Source organism: Dasypus novemcinctus, chromosome 13 (genome assembly GCF_030445035.2).
Source record: "Dasypus novemcinctus isolate mDasNov1 chromosome 13, mDasNov1.1.hap2, whole genome shotgun sequence".
NCBI classification, from domain to species: domain Eukaryota; kingdom Metazoa; phylum Chordata; class Mammalia; order Cingulata; family Dasypodidae; genus Dasypus; species Dasypus novemcinctus.
This window is the reverse complement of record NC_080685.1, coordinates 101,807,061-101,822,695: the sequence shown is the minus strand read 5'-3', so window position 1 is coordinate 101,822,695 and position 15,635 is coordinate 101,807,061. Positions and strand designations below refer to the sequence as shown.

At 35.5% G+C, this 15,635-nt stretch overlaps 1 protein-coding gene across 1 annotated transcript in view; it reads right to left on the bottom strand.

The window, feature by feature from the left end:
* The window catches only part of KCTD3 (potassium channel tetramerization domain containing 3), a 64,489-nt gene that overhangs the window by 37,785 nt on the left and 11,069 nt on the right, over window positions 1–15,635 (bottom strand). Inside the window, exons 5-9 of the mRNA XM_058275222.2 lie at window positions 15,571–15,629; window positions 15,213–15,293; window positions 13,735–13,875; window positions 13,182–13,272; window positions 8,249–8,439 (exon numbers count right to left, since the gene is read on the bottom strand). Of these exons, the coding sequence (XP_058131205.1) occupies window positions 8,249–8,439; window positions 13,182–13,272; window positions 13,735–13,875; window positions 15,213–15,293; window positions 15,571–15,629 (563 nt within the window). The remainder of the gene's footprint in view (window positions 1–8,248; window positions 8,440–13,181; window positions 13,273–13,734; window positions 13,876–15,212; window positions 15,294–15,570; window positions 15,630–15,635) is intronic.

Here is a 15,635-nt window from a genome sequence, read left to right as displayed (position 1 = left end):
CACTATACAATTGAATCAAAAGGCAATTCTTGAGCTAAAACATTCAATATCTGAAATGAAAAATTCACTGGATGGGCTTAGCTGCAAATTTTTTTTTACACTTCTTAAGTTAATAGGTTACAAAGAACATTACATTAAAACACAAAAAATTAACTGTAAATTGAATACTGAAAAAGGAAAAAAAAAAACAATGGTAGTGAGTTTACATGATGAAATTGGCTTAGAGAGTGGCCACATTTCAGCAACAAGGAAGCTTTTAAGAGGTAACTACTAGGCAATATATACTACTTGGTATAGCAGTTTGATATAGTTATGAATTCCAAAAATAGATATTGGACTATGTTTGTAAACTGGTCTGCACCTGGGCATGATTAAATTATGATTAGGTCTTTGACTGGGCCATGTCAGTAGGGTATTGAGTCCCCACCCCTTGCTGGGTAGGGATTCACAGATAAAAGACATAGGGAAGGACAGAACTGGAGGTTTTTGACATTGGAGTTTTGATGTTGGAATTTTGATGCTGAAGTCTTGAACTGGAGCCCCAGGAAGTAAGCACAGAGAGGAGATGTTGGTTGTGAGGAATTAGAAGCAAGCCCTGGGAAGAGAGGAACCCTGAGCCCGGAGAGAAGCAAGAACTGGGAAGAGAAGAACCCAGGAAGCCTGAACCCTGGCAGACATTGGGAACCATCTTGCTCCAACATGTGGCAAAAGACTTTGGTGAGGGAAGTAAATTATGCTTTATGGCCTGGTATCTGTAAGTGCCTACCCCAAATAAATACCCTGTGTATAAAGCCAACAGATTTCTGGTATTTTATATCAGCACCACTTTGGCTGACTATTACACTCAGCTAAGTTTTGATTTCACAAAAACAAGGTTCATAAGTACAAGCATCAATATCAAGGGCCTGATGTATTGGTCTGTCCTCCTTTGCCAGACACTGTCCATGCACTCTAGAAATTCTTGCCACGCTATTAGAGAACAACACTCTAAATACACTTGATAAATCACTCCAAAAGACAGGAAGAGAGAGAAACTTTCTCAAAGTGATAAAGTGCATATATGAAACGTATATGACACGTACTCAATGGAGAAAGACTGAAAGCTTTCCCACTGAGGCCTGGAACAAGACAAGGATGCCCAATGTCACCATGGCTATTCAACATGGCTAGAAGTTCTAACTAGAGTGATTAGGCAAGAAAAAGAAAATAAAAGCACCCAAATAGGAAAGAAGTAAACCTCCCATTATATGCTAATGATATGATCCTATACTTGAAGAAAATCCAAAAAATCCACAACAAAACTATTATAACTCAAAGACAATTTTGGCAAAGTGGCGGGATACAAGATGAATACACAAAAATCGAAAGCATTTTATCGGAGTTTTTTTTGCTTTTGTTTTTTAAAGGGGGTACTGGAGTTGAACCCAGGACCTCACACATGGAAAGTGGGCTCTCAACCATAAGGTACATCTGCTTCCTTGCTTTACTATACACTACTTATGAGAAATCTGAGGAGAATGTTTGAAAAAAATTCCACTTACAATAGTGACTAAAAGAAGAAAATACTTAGCAATAAATTTAACCAAGGATATAAAAGACCTGTATTTCAAAAACTATAAAACATTGTTAAAAGAAACCAAAGATGATCTAAATAAACGGAAGGTATTACGTGTTCATGGATGGGAAGGCTATCATTAACATGCCAATTTTACCCAAAATGATATACAGATTTAATGCAATCTCAATAAAAATGCCAATATCCTTCTTTGTATAACTGGAAAAGCCAATTATCCAATTCATCTACAAGGGTAAAGGTTCCCAAATAGCAAAAAAAAATCTTTAAAATGAAGAACAGGCAGCAGACTTGGCCCAGTGATTAGGGCGTCCGTCTACCACATGGGAGGTCCGCGGTTCAAACCCTGGGTCTCCTTGACCCATGTGGAGCTGGCCCATGCGCAGTGCTGATGCGTGCAAGGAGTGCCATGCCACGCAGGGGTGTCCCCTGTGTAGGGGAGCACCACGTGCAAGGAGTGTGCCCTGTAAGGAGAGCCGCCCAGAGCGAAAGAAAGTGCAGCCTGCCCAGGAATGGAGCCGCACACACGGAGAACTGACACAACAAGATGACACAACAAAAAGAAACGCAGATTCCCATGCCGCTGACAACAACAGAAACGGACAAAGAAGACGCAGCATATAGACACAGAGAACAGACAACCAGGGTGGGGGGAGGAAGGGGAGAGAAATAAATAAATCTTTAAAAAATAAATAAAATAAATAAAATGAAGAACAAAATTAGAGGACTCTCACTTCCAGACTTTAAAGCATAATATCTAGCCACAGTGATAAAAACAGCATGTTACTGGTACAAAGACAGAATGACCAATGGAACAGAAGTGAGAATTCAGAAATAAACCCTCACATCTATAGTCAAGTGATTTTTTTCCCCCGAGGTCCCAGATGCCAGAGATTGAACCTGTATGTGGGAAGCTGGCACTCAACCACTGAGCCATATCAGCTCCCCTGAGTTGGTTTTTTCATTTGTTTTGCTTGTTGTTTGTTTTATTTTTGTTTTTGTTTTTTTAGGAGGCACTAGGAACCAAACCTATGACCTCCCATGTGGGAAACAGGCGCTCAATCACTTGAGTCACATTCACTCCCATGGTTAAGTGATTTTTGACTAAGCTGTCAAACTCATGCAGCTGGGTCTTAACAGCATAGTCAACAAACAGTGCTTGGGAAACTGGATATCAGTAACCAAAAGAAAGAATGAGGACCCTTATCTCACACCTTATACAAAAATTAATTCAAACAGGATCAAGGCCCTAAAAATAAAAACTAGAACTATAAAACTATTAAAAGAAAATGTAGAGAAACATCTTCAAGATCTTGTGATTGGCCTGAACCTTATACCCAAAGCACAAGCAACTATAGACAAAGTAGATAAATGGACAGCCTCAAAATTAAACACTTTTGTATTCCAAACAATTTTGTTAAGAAGGTGAAAGACAGCCAACTCAATGGGGAAGAAATCTTTGCAAACCATAAATGTGATAAGGGATCGAGCTCCATATTATATTAAAGAGATCACACAAATTAACAACAAAACAGCAAGCAACCCAATTACAAACTGGACAAAAAGAACTGAATGGATATTTTTCCAAAGTGGAAATACAAACTGCCAAAAGACACATGAAAAGATGTTCAACATCACTATCTTATAGGGAAATTCAAATCAAAACTACAATGAGATATCATCTCACACCATCCAGCATGGCCATTATTTAAAAAACAGTAAACTTCAAGTGCTATAGAGAATGTAGAAAACTACAAACACTCCTTCAACTGCTGGTGGGAATGTAAAATGTTGCAACCTCTATGGAAGATATGACAGTTCCTCAGGAAACGAAATATAGAACTGCCATATGATCCAGCAATCTCACTACTAGGAGTATAATCAGAAGAACTAAAAGCAAAGACACGAATAGATATTTGCACTCTGATGTTCGTAATGGCAATATTTACAATTTCTAAAAGATGGAAACAACCTAAGTGTCCATCAACTGATGAATGAATAAACAAGATATGGTATATTTATACAATGGAATATCACTCAGGTGTAAGAAAAAATCAATTGGGGAAGCACATGACAACATGGAGGAACCCTGAGGATATTATGTTGAATGAAATAAGTCAGACACAGAAGGACAAATATTGTATGTTCTCACTGATATGAACTAAATACAATGAGTACACTTATGGAGTTGGACTATGAAGTGTAAGTTGGCGGGAAATGTAATGTGGGACGAGAAGGGCAGATGATGTAAATATAATGAATGTAACGAACTGTTGATTTATGAATGTATTAATGGCTGAAAGGAGTACTCCAGGGAGATTGTTAGTTGGAGTACAGCTGGAGGATAATAAAAAATATATAACAATGATTTTGGCAGTAGATGAGGGTTGTAGTTAATATAAATAAAGGAATATTCTTCTACCACAAGGTATTAAGAATGTGGTTATACATGGGAAAAATACAACATAATTTACAGACTATAGTAAAAACGAATACTGTAATGCTTTACATAATTTAGAGACTATAGTCAATAAGAACACTGTAATACTAATATAGTATCAAAGTTGGTACTATATTAATGCTAAAGGTCAAAAAAAGAATATGGGGTTTGGTTTTGTCAGATATGAATATGATTAAGCATTTTTTCCCCTTCATATTTTTCATTATATAAGGAAACCAATCTATGTTCATCTGTTTATCTTTCTGTACACTGGAGGAATAACTGAGTTAATAGTTGTAATTAGATGAGATTAAAGTGCCTGGGGGAAGCAGATGTGGTTCAAGCAGTTGGATGCCTACTTAACACATGGGAGATCCTGGGTTCAGTTTCCAGTGTCTCCTGAAGAAAACAAGCAAGACAGCGAGCTGATGCAATTGGCTAGCATGGTGAGCTGACACAGGACGACACAATGAGATGACGCAATGAGGAGACACAACAAGGAAACACAATGAGAGACATAATAAACAGGAAGCAGAGGTGGCTCAAAGCAATTGGGCACCTTCCTCCCACATGGGATGTCCCAATTTCAGTTTCCAGTACCTCCTAAAAAGAACACAAGCAGACATGGCACACAACGAAGAGACAAAGAGAACAGACAGCGAGCGCAAACAATGGGGGCTGGGGATAAAAAAAAAAAGTATGTGAACAGTATTTTTCAGGAGTAATGCTTCCATAACTTGTTGAGCTGCCTTTTTCTGTTATTTTATTTTCTTTGATTTGAAATAATTATTTACAAATAAATAATATAATTTTAAAAATAAAAGGAGCAGAGAAATGGAGGAAAAACTGCAAGGGCATATAGGGTAGTTCTTAAAATAAATAACATCATGGTAGTGTGCTGATGGAAATGATCTAACAGAATAGGAAATTTTTATGATGCAGGAGAGGTGAGGAATAACTACTAGAGCAATTTCCTTGAGTAGGTAAAAGGGACTGGGATCTAATATACAACTTGAGGGGATGATGGCCTTAGACAGGACCACAGATCATTTAATCATAGTAACAACAGAATATATGAGCATAGATAGAGATAGGTGGGCAAAAATAATAGAAGGAACTTATGAAAGATCTCTTCCAATTTTCTCTATTATCAGATGAGAACAGGAGAGAAGGTTTTAGAAATTTAAAGAGATAGAAAAAGGTATGAAATGGTCATTTAGGAGAGTGACAGAACTGACAAGGATAATGTAAAAGGATTGCTGGGTAGCTTGAAATGCCCACTTGTGACTAGCATTCATGAACTAAGATTTACTATTGCCTTTTGTGTGTATGTCTGTTTCTTCTTCCCAGTGATATTTAGCTATATAGCCAAAAAGCTGGATTTAAGCAGGGTTGGAAATTCTCAGATAAGTAAGGCAAATGGAGAAATTCAAGAAAAATGAGGTTCTATGCTGAAGAGTGATTGTAATAGAATGAGTCTAATAAAAAAAGGAAGTAAGGACTAAGACTCCAGTGGTGTCTAAAATTTTTTGAGTTGGGGAACTAGACCTAAATTCAAAGGAATGAAGAATAACTCAGACGGTGAAGACTACATCAAGGAAAACAAGTAGACACTGTAAGTCTGAATGGCATGAGATTCAAAACTAGGTAGGGTAGGAATGGAGGGGGCTAGTGAGAAGAGAAAGAGAATGGGCTACATTAATGATTCTCAAAGTGTGGTCTGGGAATCTGTGTTGGTCTCTAGACCCTTCCTGGGCGGTTCGAAGTGGTCAAGACTACTTTCATAGTAATATTAAAGCATTATTTGCCTATTGTACTCCTACTCTTTCAAAAGTATACAAAGGAATTTTCCAAGGCTACATGATATGGATGAGGTCATCAATAACAGTGAATGGAATTTGTCTGTATGGTTTCTAGAATTATCTATAGTGGTAAGTTGAGAATATAACTATGTATGTTTACTGAGATTAATTTAGTTTGTTCTCAATACTTAAATATGCTCTTACTAGTTGTCTTTGTTTATAACTGCTTTAATCTCTGTAACTTCTTTACTGCCCAATAAATTATTTTGAAATTCAAGTTTCCCTTGAGCCTATAAAGAAGCACAATAAGAAATAAGTATACTTCGTTGTCTTGTTTTGCAATACTAGTCTTAAAAGAGTTTTGAAAACCTTTCTAAAATTTTTATTTTTACTGGAACTGTTCAAAATGTAATACTTTATTTCTAAAATAGCATTTATTTGTTATATTTTTTCTTAATGATGGATCACTGTCTCAAAATGGGAAATTAGAACAGTTGGGCTAATGAAGCACGTGTGGCTGAAAGACTAATAAAACCTTGAACAACTGGCACCACTGAATGCTTGCTAGAAGTCAGTAAAAGAAATCACAGCACTGTCACTTTCCAATAATGCACAAACTCTATGAATTAAAGATTTTGCTGAGTCAAGGTCTTTTCTGGAAAACTGCATTTCTGCCTTACAAACAGAAAAATATACAGATGTTGCTGAAGCTGGTGTTTTGCTTGTATTCATCTGGCACCATCATCAACTATCATAAAAACTCTTCTTTTATGTGATGCATAGCCACAAACACAAGTGGTGCTGATATATGTAATATATGAATCTCATGGTTTATCCTGGAACATCTATTTGACACATATATTAATGATACAAAGCAAAAGTAGACAGAAATGGCAGGAACCAAGACAGTGCCACTAAATTCTTCTGGTAGTCACTAAACTCTTCTCTAGAGAAAAAAAAAAAAGGTCAATTTAACTTCAAGATATCAGTAAGCTGTAAAAATCTGTACAGATTAAATTTTAATTCTGAATATATTTCTGTGTGACTAAGCATAGCAGAAGTTGTCTAAAGGAAGAGATCTTCACAATTGCTGGAGGTGGGAGCTAAACAAGCTCCTATTTTTAAAGAATACCATTCTTATTTGAAAGGTTGACTAACATACAAACTATGGTTGCTATTCAGATTTGGGTATTTGGCAGAAATTTTCTCAAAAATGAACAAAGTGAGCCTATTACTTCAAAGAAAAAACTGGCGATATTTGTTGCCAATGATAAAAATTAAGGCTTTCAAGTGAAAATTAGAATTTTGCAAATTTTTTTATATTAGGAAGTACCAGAGATTGAACCCAGGACCTCATACATGGGAAGCAGGTGTTCAACCACTCGATCTGCTCCCCTTTAGGCAAACTTTTACCTAACATGTAGATTTCAGTGATGAAATCAGTGGTGATACTAATGAATATGAGTTTTTAAAATATTGTATAATGAAAATTATCAACGTTTGAAAAATCTACATAACTCAGTAAATCAACATTTTGCAAATGACCAAAACAAAGCATAGATCCATTTAAAGTACAAGATGGATTTTAATTTAACAGAGTATGAAAAGTTCACTGACATGGTTTCGAATTTTGGTACTGAATCAAAGAAGAATACCCGCAATGATTACGAAGATTATTAAAATACATATTTTTTCCAACTATTTGTGTAAGGGTGGGTTTTCTTGACATACTTCAACTGAAACAACAAACTGCAAGAGTGTGAAAGCAGAAATAGATATAAAAATTCAGCAAGATATTGGAGATGTTCAAAACTTGTAAACCAGTGCCACTCTTCTCACTAAATATTTTTTAAGGAACATCTATTTAATTTTCATAGAAATGCTACTTATGTTACCATGCAATGAGTTTGTTATTGCTATTTTAAATAATTAAATGCCTTATAAAACTTCATTTTTAACTTTCCTTATGGTAAATATTGATAGATACAACCTATATAAGCAAAAGCTCTTTATGGTCCAGAATAACTTTTTTAAGAGTGCAAAGGGGTCCTGAGACCAAAATGATTGAGAATTTCTGGCCTAAAGGATGAGAAGTAAGAAAATATTTACTCCACCTTCAGGTCCAGTGGCATGGGAAGGATGGAGAGTAAACATCAACATTCTCATAAAACGGCCAGGTTTTAGCTGGACCAAACTAGTGAAAAGACTCTCTCCTCTCTTGTTACATTAATTTTTCTCTCTTTATTAGATCATTCCCTCACCTTGAGCACTTCTTATATTAATTTTTCTCTCCTCACTAGACCATTCCCTCACTTTGAGCAATCCTGTTATCACTGGATACCAGCTTAGTTTTGGTATTTATGGGCAATCCTTTTTAAACTTCAGGATATTATCTATACCAGTAATACGCAGCATAAACAGAAGTTTTCCTACCTATTTCACTTCCACTTCCTCCATCTTGAATACTCCACAGGATGATGCTACTCTCTGAGGCAACAGCAACCATTTTATCTTTGTCTCCATGTGGACCTCCAACCACTTTTGCATTTAAAGCCACTCGTTCAATAGTCCAATCCAAATATGGGCTTGTAAACACTTGTTGCCATCCTGAAGATTCTTTGATTCTGTTAAGAAAGACGCATAAGTTAGATTTGTAGCAGTTAAGCATACCCAAATACAAACAAATGAACACACAAAAATTTAATCACAGCTACGAACCTACCTTTACATTTATTAAATATAAAATTTTGTTTTTATATGTCATCTACAAAGCCAGAATATTATTCCTGACTTATATTTACATTCACAGGACATATAAACAACTTAAAAAGAGACTAGAGTTCTACATTTCGCCAAAGAAATTTTTAAAAGACCTCCATATTTTTAAAAACTTAAAATCTAACTTTAAAAAAGATGTTTTTTCATTTTTCTCCATAAAAAAGGGCTACTGTTTTTTTATTCCCTTTTCCTCCTCGTCCTGCCCTCTGCTGTTTTTGCTATCTGTGTCTATTCGCTGTGTGATCTTCTGTATCTATATCTTTTTTTTTGTCTTTTCTTCTTGTCTTTCTCCTCTAGGATGCACCTGGATTCTATCCTGGGGACCTCTGATGGGGAGAGAGGTTCCCTGTCAGTTGCACCACCTCAGTTCCTGGTCTCTGCTGTGCTTCACCTTGACTCTCCCCTTCATCTCTTTTTTGTTGTTGTTGCATCATCTTGCTGCATGACTCACTTGCGCGGGCACTGGCTCTTCACCCAGGCACCAGGCTTGCTGCACGGGCACTCAGATCGCCACACCAACACTGGCTCGCCATGCTGGCACCAGATCACCATGGAGGCACTCACACAGGCACTCATACAAGCACTCGGCTCACCGCATGGGCACTGGCTTGCCATGCGTGCACCGGATCACCATGGAGGCACTCACACAGGCATTCAGCTCACCACACAGGCACTCATGCAAGCACTCTGCTCACTGCACGGGTACTGGCTTGCCGTGCAGGCCACTGGCTCTCCACACAGGCACTCGCATAGGCACTTGGCTCGCCACACGGGCACTCATGTAGGCAGCCGGGTCACCATATGGGCACTTGGCTTGCCACACGGGCAGTCACATGGGCACTCAGCTTGCCATGCAGGCCCTTGGCTCACCACGTGAACACTTGGCTCACCGTGCAGGCACTCGGCTCACCACACAAGTACTAGCTCGCCATTCAGGCACACTTTCTCTTCTTCTTTTTTACCAGGAGGCCCCAGGGATCAAACCTGGGTCCTCCCATATGGTGGTAGGCAGCGGCATTATCACTAAGCCACATCTGCTTTCCTGTTATTTTTTATAAGTAGGAATAAGGCAACAAAAATCAGGATTTAGGGATTATAACTAAACTACATGCCTTTAATCTCTTGTACTTTGATGCTGGAGATGATAAGTTTAATCAGGCAAACAAAGGGGAGTTATCTGATGGCCCATATGCTTTCCAACACCTCAACATAAAAAAAAGACAAAGGATGGAACTTTGGAAATAGTTCTCTGAGGACTAGATTCTAAAAGCTAAATGCAAAATCTTATGGCACTATTCCTTTCCCATATGTAAAGGTATACCAAGGATCAGAATTGCAGGTAATTGAATACAAAGGTATTCTTAACATTTAATTTCTCTGAAAAATATACCTGTACGTTTTTGATGATTTTTTTCCCCTATCTGAATTTAAGTTTTTCCAACAGGTATTCTGATTATACATCAAGCCTTCATACATTTAGAACCTCTACAAATGTGTAATTAGGTCAAGGAATTACTTAATTACAAAATATCCATTTTTAAAGTTAAACTAAACAAATGATGCAAATAAAATTGTGAAGTTTTTTGTCCTACCTAGAAAGAATAAATACATCATGAAGCTATTTAAAGTGCTCCTTTATATTACACCACCTAACATACTTATTGCAAAAATCATACTTAAGTTTCATAACTGATTCACCTAAGGACTTAATGAAAGATAAGGACTTACACGAAAATACTTTAGCTTCACTTTAGTTTAAACATGTATACTAAAATAATACAACTATAATTCATAAAATATGCAACTCAATCTTCTTATTAAATTAATTATTTTCTTACTTAAACTTCAAAGCAATACAAAGAAAGATATGTTCATTTTTCCTAAGTATTTTATGGTCTGTAATTACCCTCTTCTGCCACCAGATGGGATTTACGTTATTGAAATAAACAAATGGAGATAATTATCTAATAAACTTTAAAAATTGTCATGGACAAATGAAATGTAAATGCTGTAGGGACTGTCAGACTGGGCACAAAGCAGGGATTGCTAGTATTTCAGGAAATAACGACAACATGCTGCAATGTGAATGTGGACATATACTATGTTCATAAAAGAGTTCCATAAAGAGTTGCTAAGTTGATTTAGTGATGTGATGTGATCTTGTGATCATTAATTTAGAAATATAAATAATAATAAAACTATATATGATCTAATCATTCATATAAATCATACTTCTAAGTCATTTTTCTCTACAGAAACCAGAAAATGGTAGAATAAGGATAAACCAAAAACGGTAAAAGAATCAGGACAAAATATGTGAAAGTGACTGTAAAAATTACATAATTTAACTCAATAAAATATATGAATTTACTTCGGTTTTTAAGTTAAAATTAAGAACAAAGATGGCAGAAGCACATATTTGCTTGATAATTTTCCATAAAAGTAATACAAAATTTAATATATTTAAAATAAAATAGAATGAGCTCTGATAGGTCAGCTGAACCAACCACTTTTTTAACCAATATTCTGGAGTCAGCACAACTGTGCAAAGAAGAATATAGTTATTTTCCACATTAAGATCTCAAAGAAATATAATAGAGGGGACATGCCCCATGAGATACTGAAACTTACTATAAACATATAAACTTCAAATTGTATGGAAACAGGCATATCCAAGAACATAAAAAGAATCTAAAAAGAGACCTGAGTATACATGTAAGCATAAAATAAGCTAAAAGGGCTTTCAAATTCAATGAGAAAAGGATAGTTTATATACTAAATTACAATAACAAATTAGCTATCAACTTGGAAGAAAATAAAACTGATACTTATATCTTATGCCACATACAAAAAGTAAATTCCACATGAATCAGAGATCTAAAATGAAATGTAAACTTCATGAGGGCAGCAATTTACACAACTATTCTTCATTCATACAAATCAACACTGCCATAAAGTTAGCAAGAAAAAGGGATATAAAAGCAAAGCCTAAAAACAGAAAATTTGTGAATCCAGGTGAAGAATACACAGGTGTATACTGACTGCTCTTTCATTTGTTTCTGAAGGTTGAAATTTATTGAAATAAAAAGTTAGAGAAAAACAACTTGTAGGAAATACTATATTCAAAATAGTCTAAATATTTTTCTTTCTTTTGAAATATTTTTATTCATTGTACTGAATGACTTAACTGTATATGAGGAAATCCAATACGTTCTCACTTTTTTTTTTTTTTTGTCACTTTATGTGGGCATTTTGCTTTTTATCACTGATATCAGTGAGAGCAAAGAGAGCCCATGGTCATAAACACAGGAATGGAAAACATAACAGTGTCATTCTTCTTATACTCTGTCACTCAAAGAATGAAATTTGGGGTAATACACTTGTGTTTCTCTGGTTGGCAAGTAGTCATCTTCAGCACTATTATACAGTAACAAAAGATACTTTATGCTGGTACTACTCCTAGAAAACTTATATAAAACACCTCACAATTCCTTGGAATCCCATATCAATGAAAATATGTACACAATATTTAAACAAAAGCATACAGGCTAAACAGTTTTCACCATTTAGATCACTAAGATGGTAAGTTCAAAAAAACACCCTTTCCTTTACCAAATCAGTCTTGCTTCATATAAAAGCCATCCATAGAAGAAACAATTCAAAAATTCATTTCCATACAATTGAATAATTAAAAAAAAAACAAACCCACAGAATGGTCTTATAAGGGGATGTCTGCATCAATCTAATCATTATTACAAGGAGACTATAAAGCTAAAATTACTAATTTAAAAGGCTTTTATCAGATATTGCAAACCTTTTATAAGCTCAGAGGTTCTTGTTAATAATAAAGCTAAAATTACTAATTTAAAAGGCTTTTATCAGATATTGCAAACCTTTTATAAGCTGAGAGGTTCTTGTTAATATATGGGGAATTTTTAAAACTATAATCCCAACTATATATTTTACTCTTCTATACCATTTCATGCCATTAACATTTCTTATTGCTTACAGATTCTGAACCAAGAGTCCCAAGCTATCTCCAACGTAAAAAAGTCACTGATCTACACCGTTTCTTCCCTTTTAGTCTCTGAGAATCCAAGAATTAGTAAGCCACACTACTTCTGTATAAGTCTCACATATTACAGACATTAAACTACATCACTTCAGCCCACAACAATTCTTCCTCACTATCTCACAAGGATGTGGTAGTTTTGACCAATGTCACTTTTCCCTCAACAAGACTAATTTAGATAGAAAATCATGAGTTCACATTAATAAACCTGTCTACAGTCATTTAAAACAAAAGTTAAATGATTCAGCAGCTAGATAGGCAATAAGGGATAATATGAAGACATCTCAGTTACATCACAGTTCATACTGCCTTGGAAATATTTAAGACATATTAAGGCTATCGCAATATTCACCAAATTAGCTGTGAAAATAAAAACAAACTAAATCTAATCAGGAGATACAGAAGTGGATAAAATATGCAGGGGAAAAATGATGACTAAAAGGGAAATATAAAACTAGAATTATTAAAAACTACCCTCCCAAAATAAAACGCAAACCATTATTAATTATACAGTACCTGTAACACACAGCAAAATGGGCATATGCAGCTACAATCCAGTTGTGATGACCAGCTACTATTAGCACCTTTTGTGGATCCACAGGAAATCCTGTTGATTTTAGAAAAAGAATTATTTTCTAAAGCAGGGAGCAGCAAACTATAGTCCAAAGGCCAATTTTAGTCCACTATGTGTTTTGGTATACAAAGTTTGCTGGAATACAGCCATGCTCATTTGTTTATATATTGTCCATGGCTGCTTTCATGGTACAACGGCAGAAATGAGTAGTTGTGACAGAGACCAAATGGCCCACAATGCCTAAAATATTTACTATCTGGCCCTTTAAAGAAAAAGTTTGCCATTTCCTGTACTGAAGATCCAAAGCAAATAAAAGAAAGATCACATAAATTTTAAATAAAAATTACATGTTAAATGAGACTTTTCAAGATATAAATGATAAATCCAAATTAAAGAGAGATGAGCAAAAATCTTATCTTAAAAATAATTACTCAATATTACTCTGAACTAGAAACATAAGTATTTTTCTTTTCTACTTATGTACTCTTTGCTTACCTAGCCTAACAGTCTCTTCTCCAGTGCCAGAGAGAACAGGCTGGGTGCCATTTCCCCGGGCGTCACCTTCAGTAGAATTCAGTCCATTTCTAGAATCGGCACAGGATCTAGCTGTGTTGTTTATTTTACGACTAGGAATACCTATAAAAGGGGAGAAGAAAACAAATGTTTTCTAATTTCATCAACCGAAAATAAAAAATTTCAAATTGTAACAGTGAAATATTAAAAGTTGAACTTCATTTAAAGCTAAAAAAAATCTACCAATACAGCAATTCATTGCAAATAATTTAATTACCATTTTTTAATGAAAAAATTTTTCAATAGATTTCTGGTATTTATATCACTTATGATAATAAATAAGATAAAAATTTATCATATTATGCTCCATTTTACTTAACTCTAATTCACTGAAATCAACCATTAATTCATTCAGCCTTTTAGCTGATATTTACATGTATAGTACAGTTATTATTTGCTATGCACTAGTCACTAATTTCAGTACTTTAAAGCCGAATCTTTCCATACTTCAAACTTCTTTTATTTCACAGGGAGCCTTTCTTTTTAATGAAATCTTGTTTAGATGCCCAACAGGACACAGACAAAGGCAGAGCTCTTCTAATTAACTCAAGTGCAGCTGGGATAACTTGAGCCTCACCTGCCCTTTCCACAAAGGAATCTAACAACCAATGCGCGATCACAGGGGTTGGCAAACTATAGTCCATGGCCAAATGCAGATTTTTTTTTTTTTTTAAATATGGTTGCATCATGATCTTTTTGGTGCATTGTGCGCCGCCTCCCTGCGCTATGCAGGTCTGGAATGTCTTTTTTCTTTTTTCTTTTTTTTTTTTTTACCAGGAGGTCCTGGGGATTGAACCCAGGTTCTCCATATGGTAAATGGGAGCTCAACTGCTTAAGCCACAGCCACTCCCAAAAGGACTAGCTTTTTCTTTTTTTTTTTTGAGGTGTCAGGGATTGAACCCCGGACCTTGTATGTGGGAAGTCAGAGCTCAACCACCAAGCCACATCAGCTCACCTGAGTTGGTTTTTTTGTTTGTTTGCTTGTTGTGTTCGTTTTTTGTTTTTAGGAGTCACCAGAACCCGAACTCAGGACTCCCATGTGGGAAGTAAGCACTCAACCACTTGAACCACATCTGCTCCCCAAGATTTTTGTATATAAAGTAGTGGTGGACACAGTTATGCCAATTCATGTATGCAGTGTCTATGGCAGAGTGGTATAGTTGCTATAGAAACCTTATGGCCTGCAAAACCTATCTGGTCCTTTATAGAGAAAGTTTGCCAAAACCCTGTTCTAACAATATAGTAACTTAATTTCTGTTAGTATTAAAGTTCCACCATTACTAGCTAATTTGTAAAAAAGAAGCTCAATAATCAAGGAAGACTATTTTCTATTTATAACTCTGTACTTGATTACTGATAAAAGGATTTAAAAATAAGTAAATAAAATAAAGCAGAGATACCTGGTGGAGGCAAGTAACCATGAAAAAGGACACTGCCACAAGACGAACGCTCCAATTCTTCACATAATAGAAGCCTTCTTACTAAAAACATTTCAAAGCAAACTTGTCAAGAGTATATGCAAACAGAAAAACAGTACTCCTTTTTTTTTTAAAGTTTTCTCTAGTTAAAGAGGATAAGGAAAGAAAGGAAAATGATTAAGTTAATTTAGAGTTGACTTATTTTAATATGAAAATCCACAAAAACTAAGCACTGAAATATTCCATCAAAAATTAAGACCTGGTATAACACACATTTCATTTGGGCAACTTGAGCGTACAAAGGAGTCAAATCATAAACACAAAATATCAGAACACATACCTAAAGGAGTAATTCCATAAAATTCTGCTTCATGCCTGAGAACATTAATACTCACTCCCCTACAA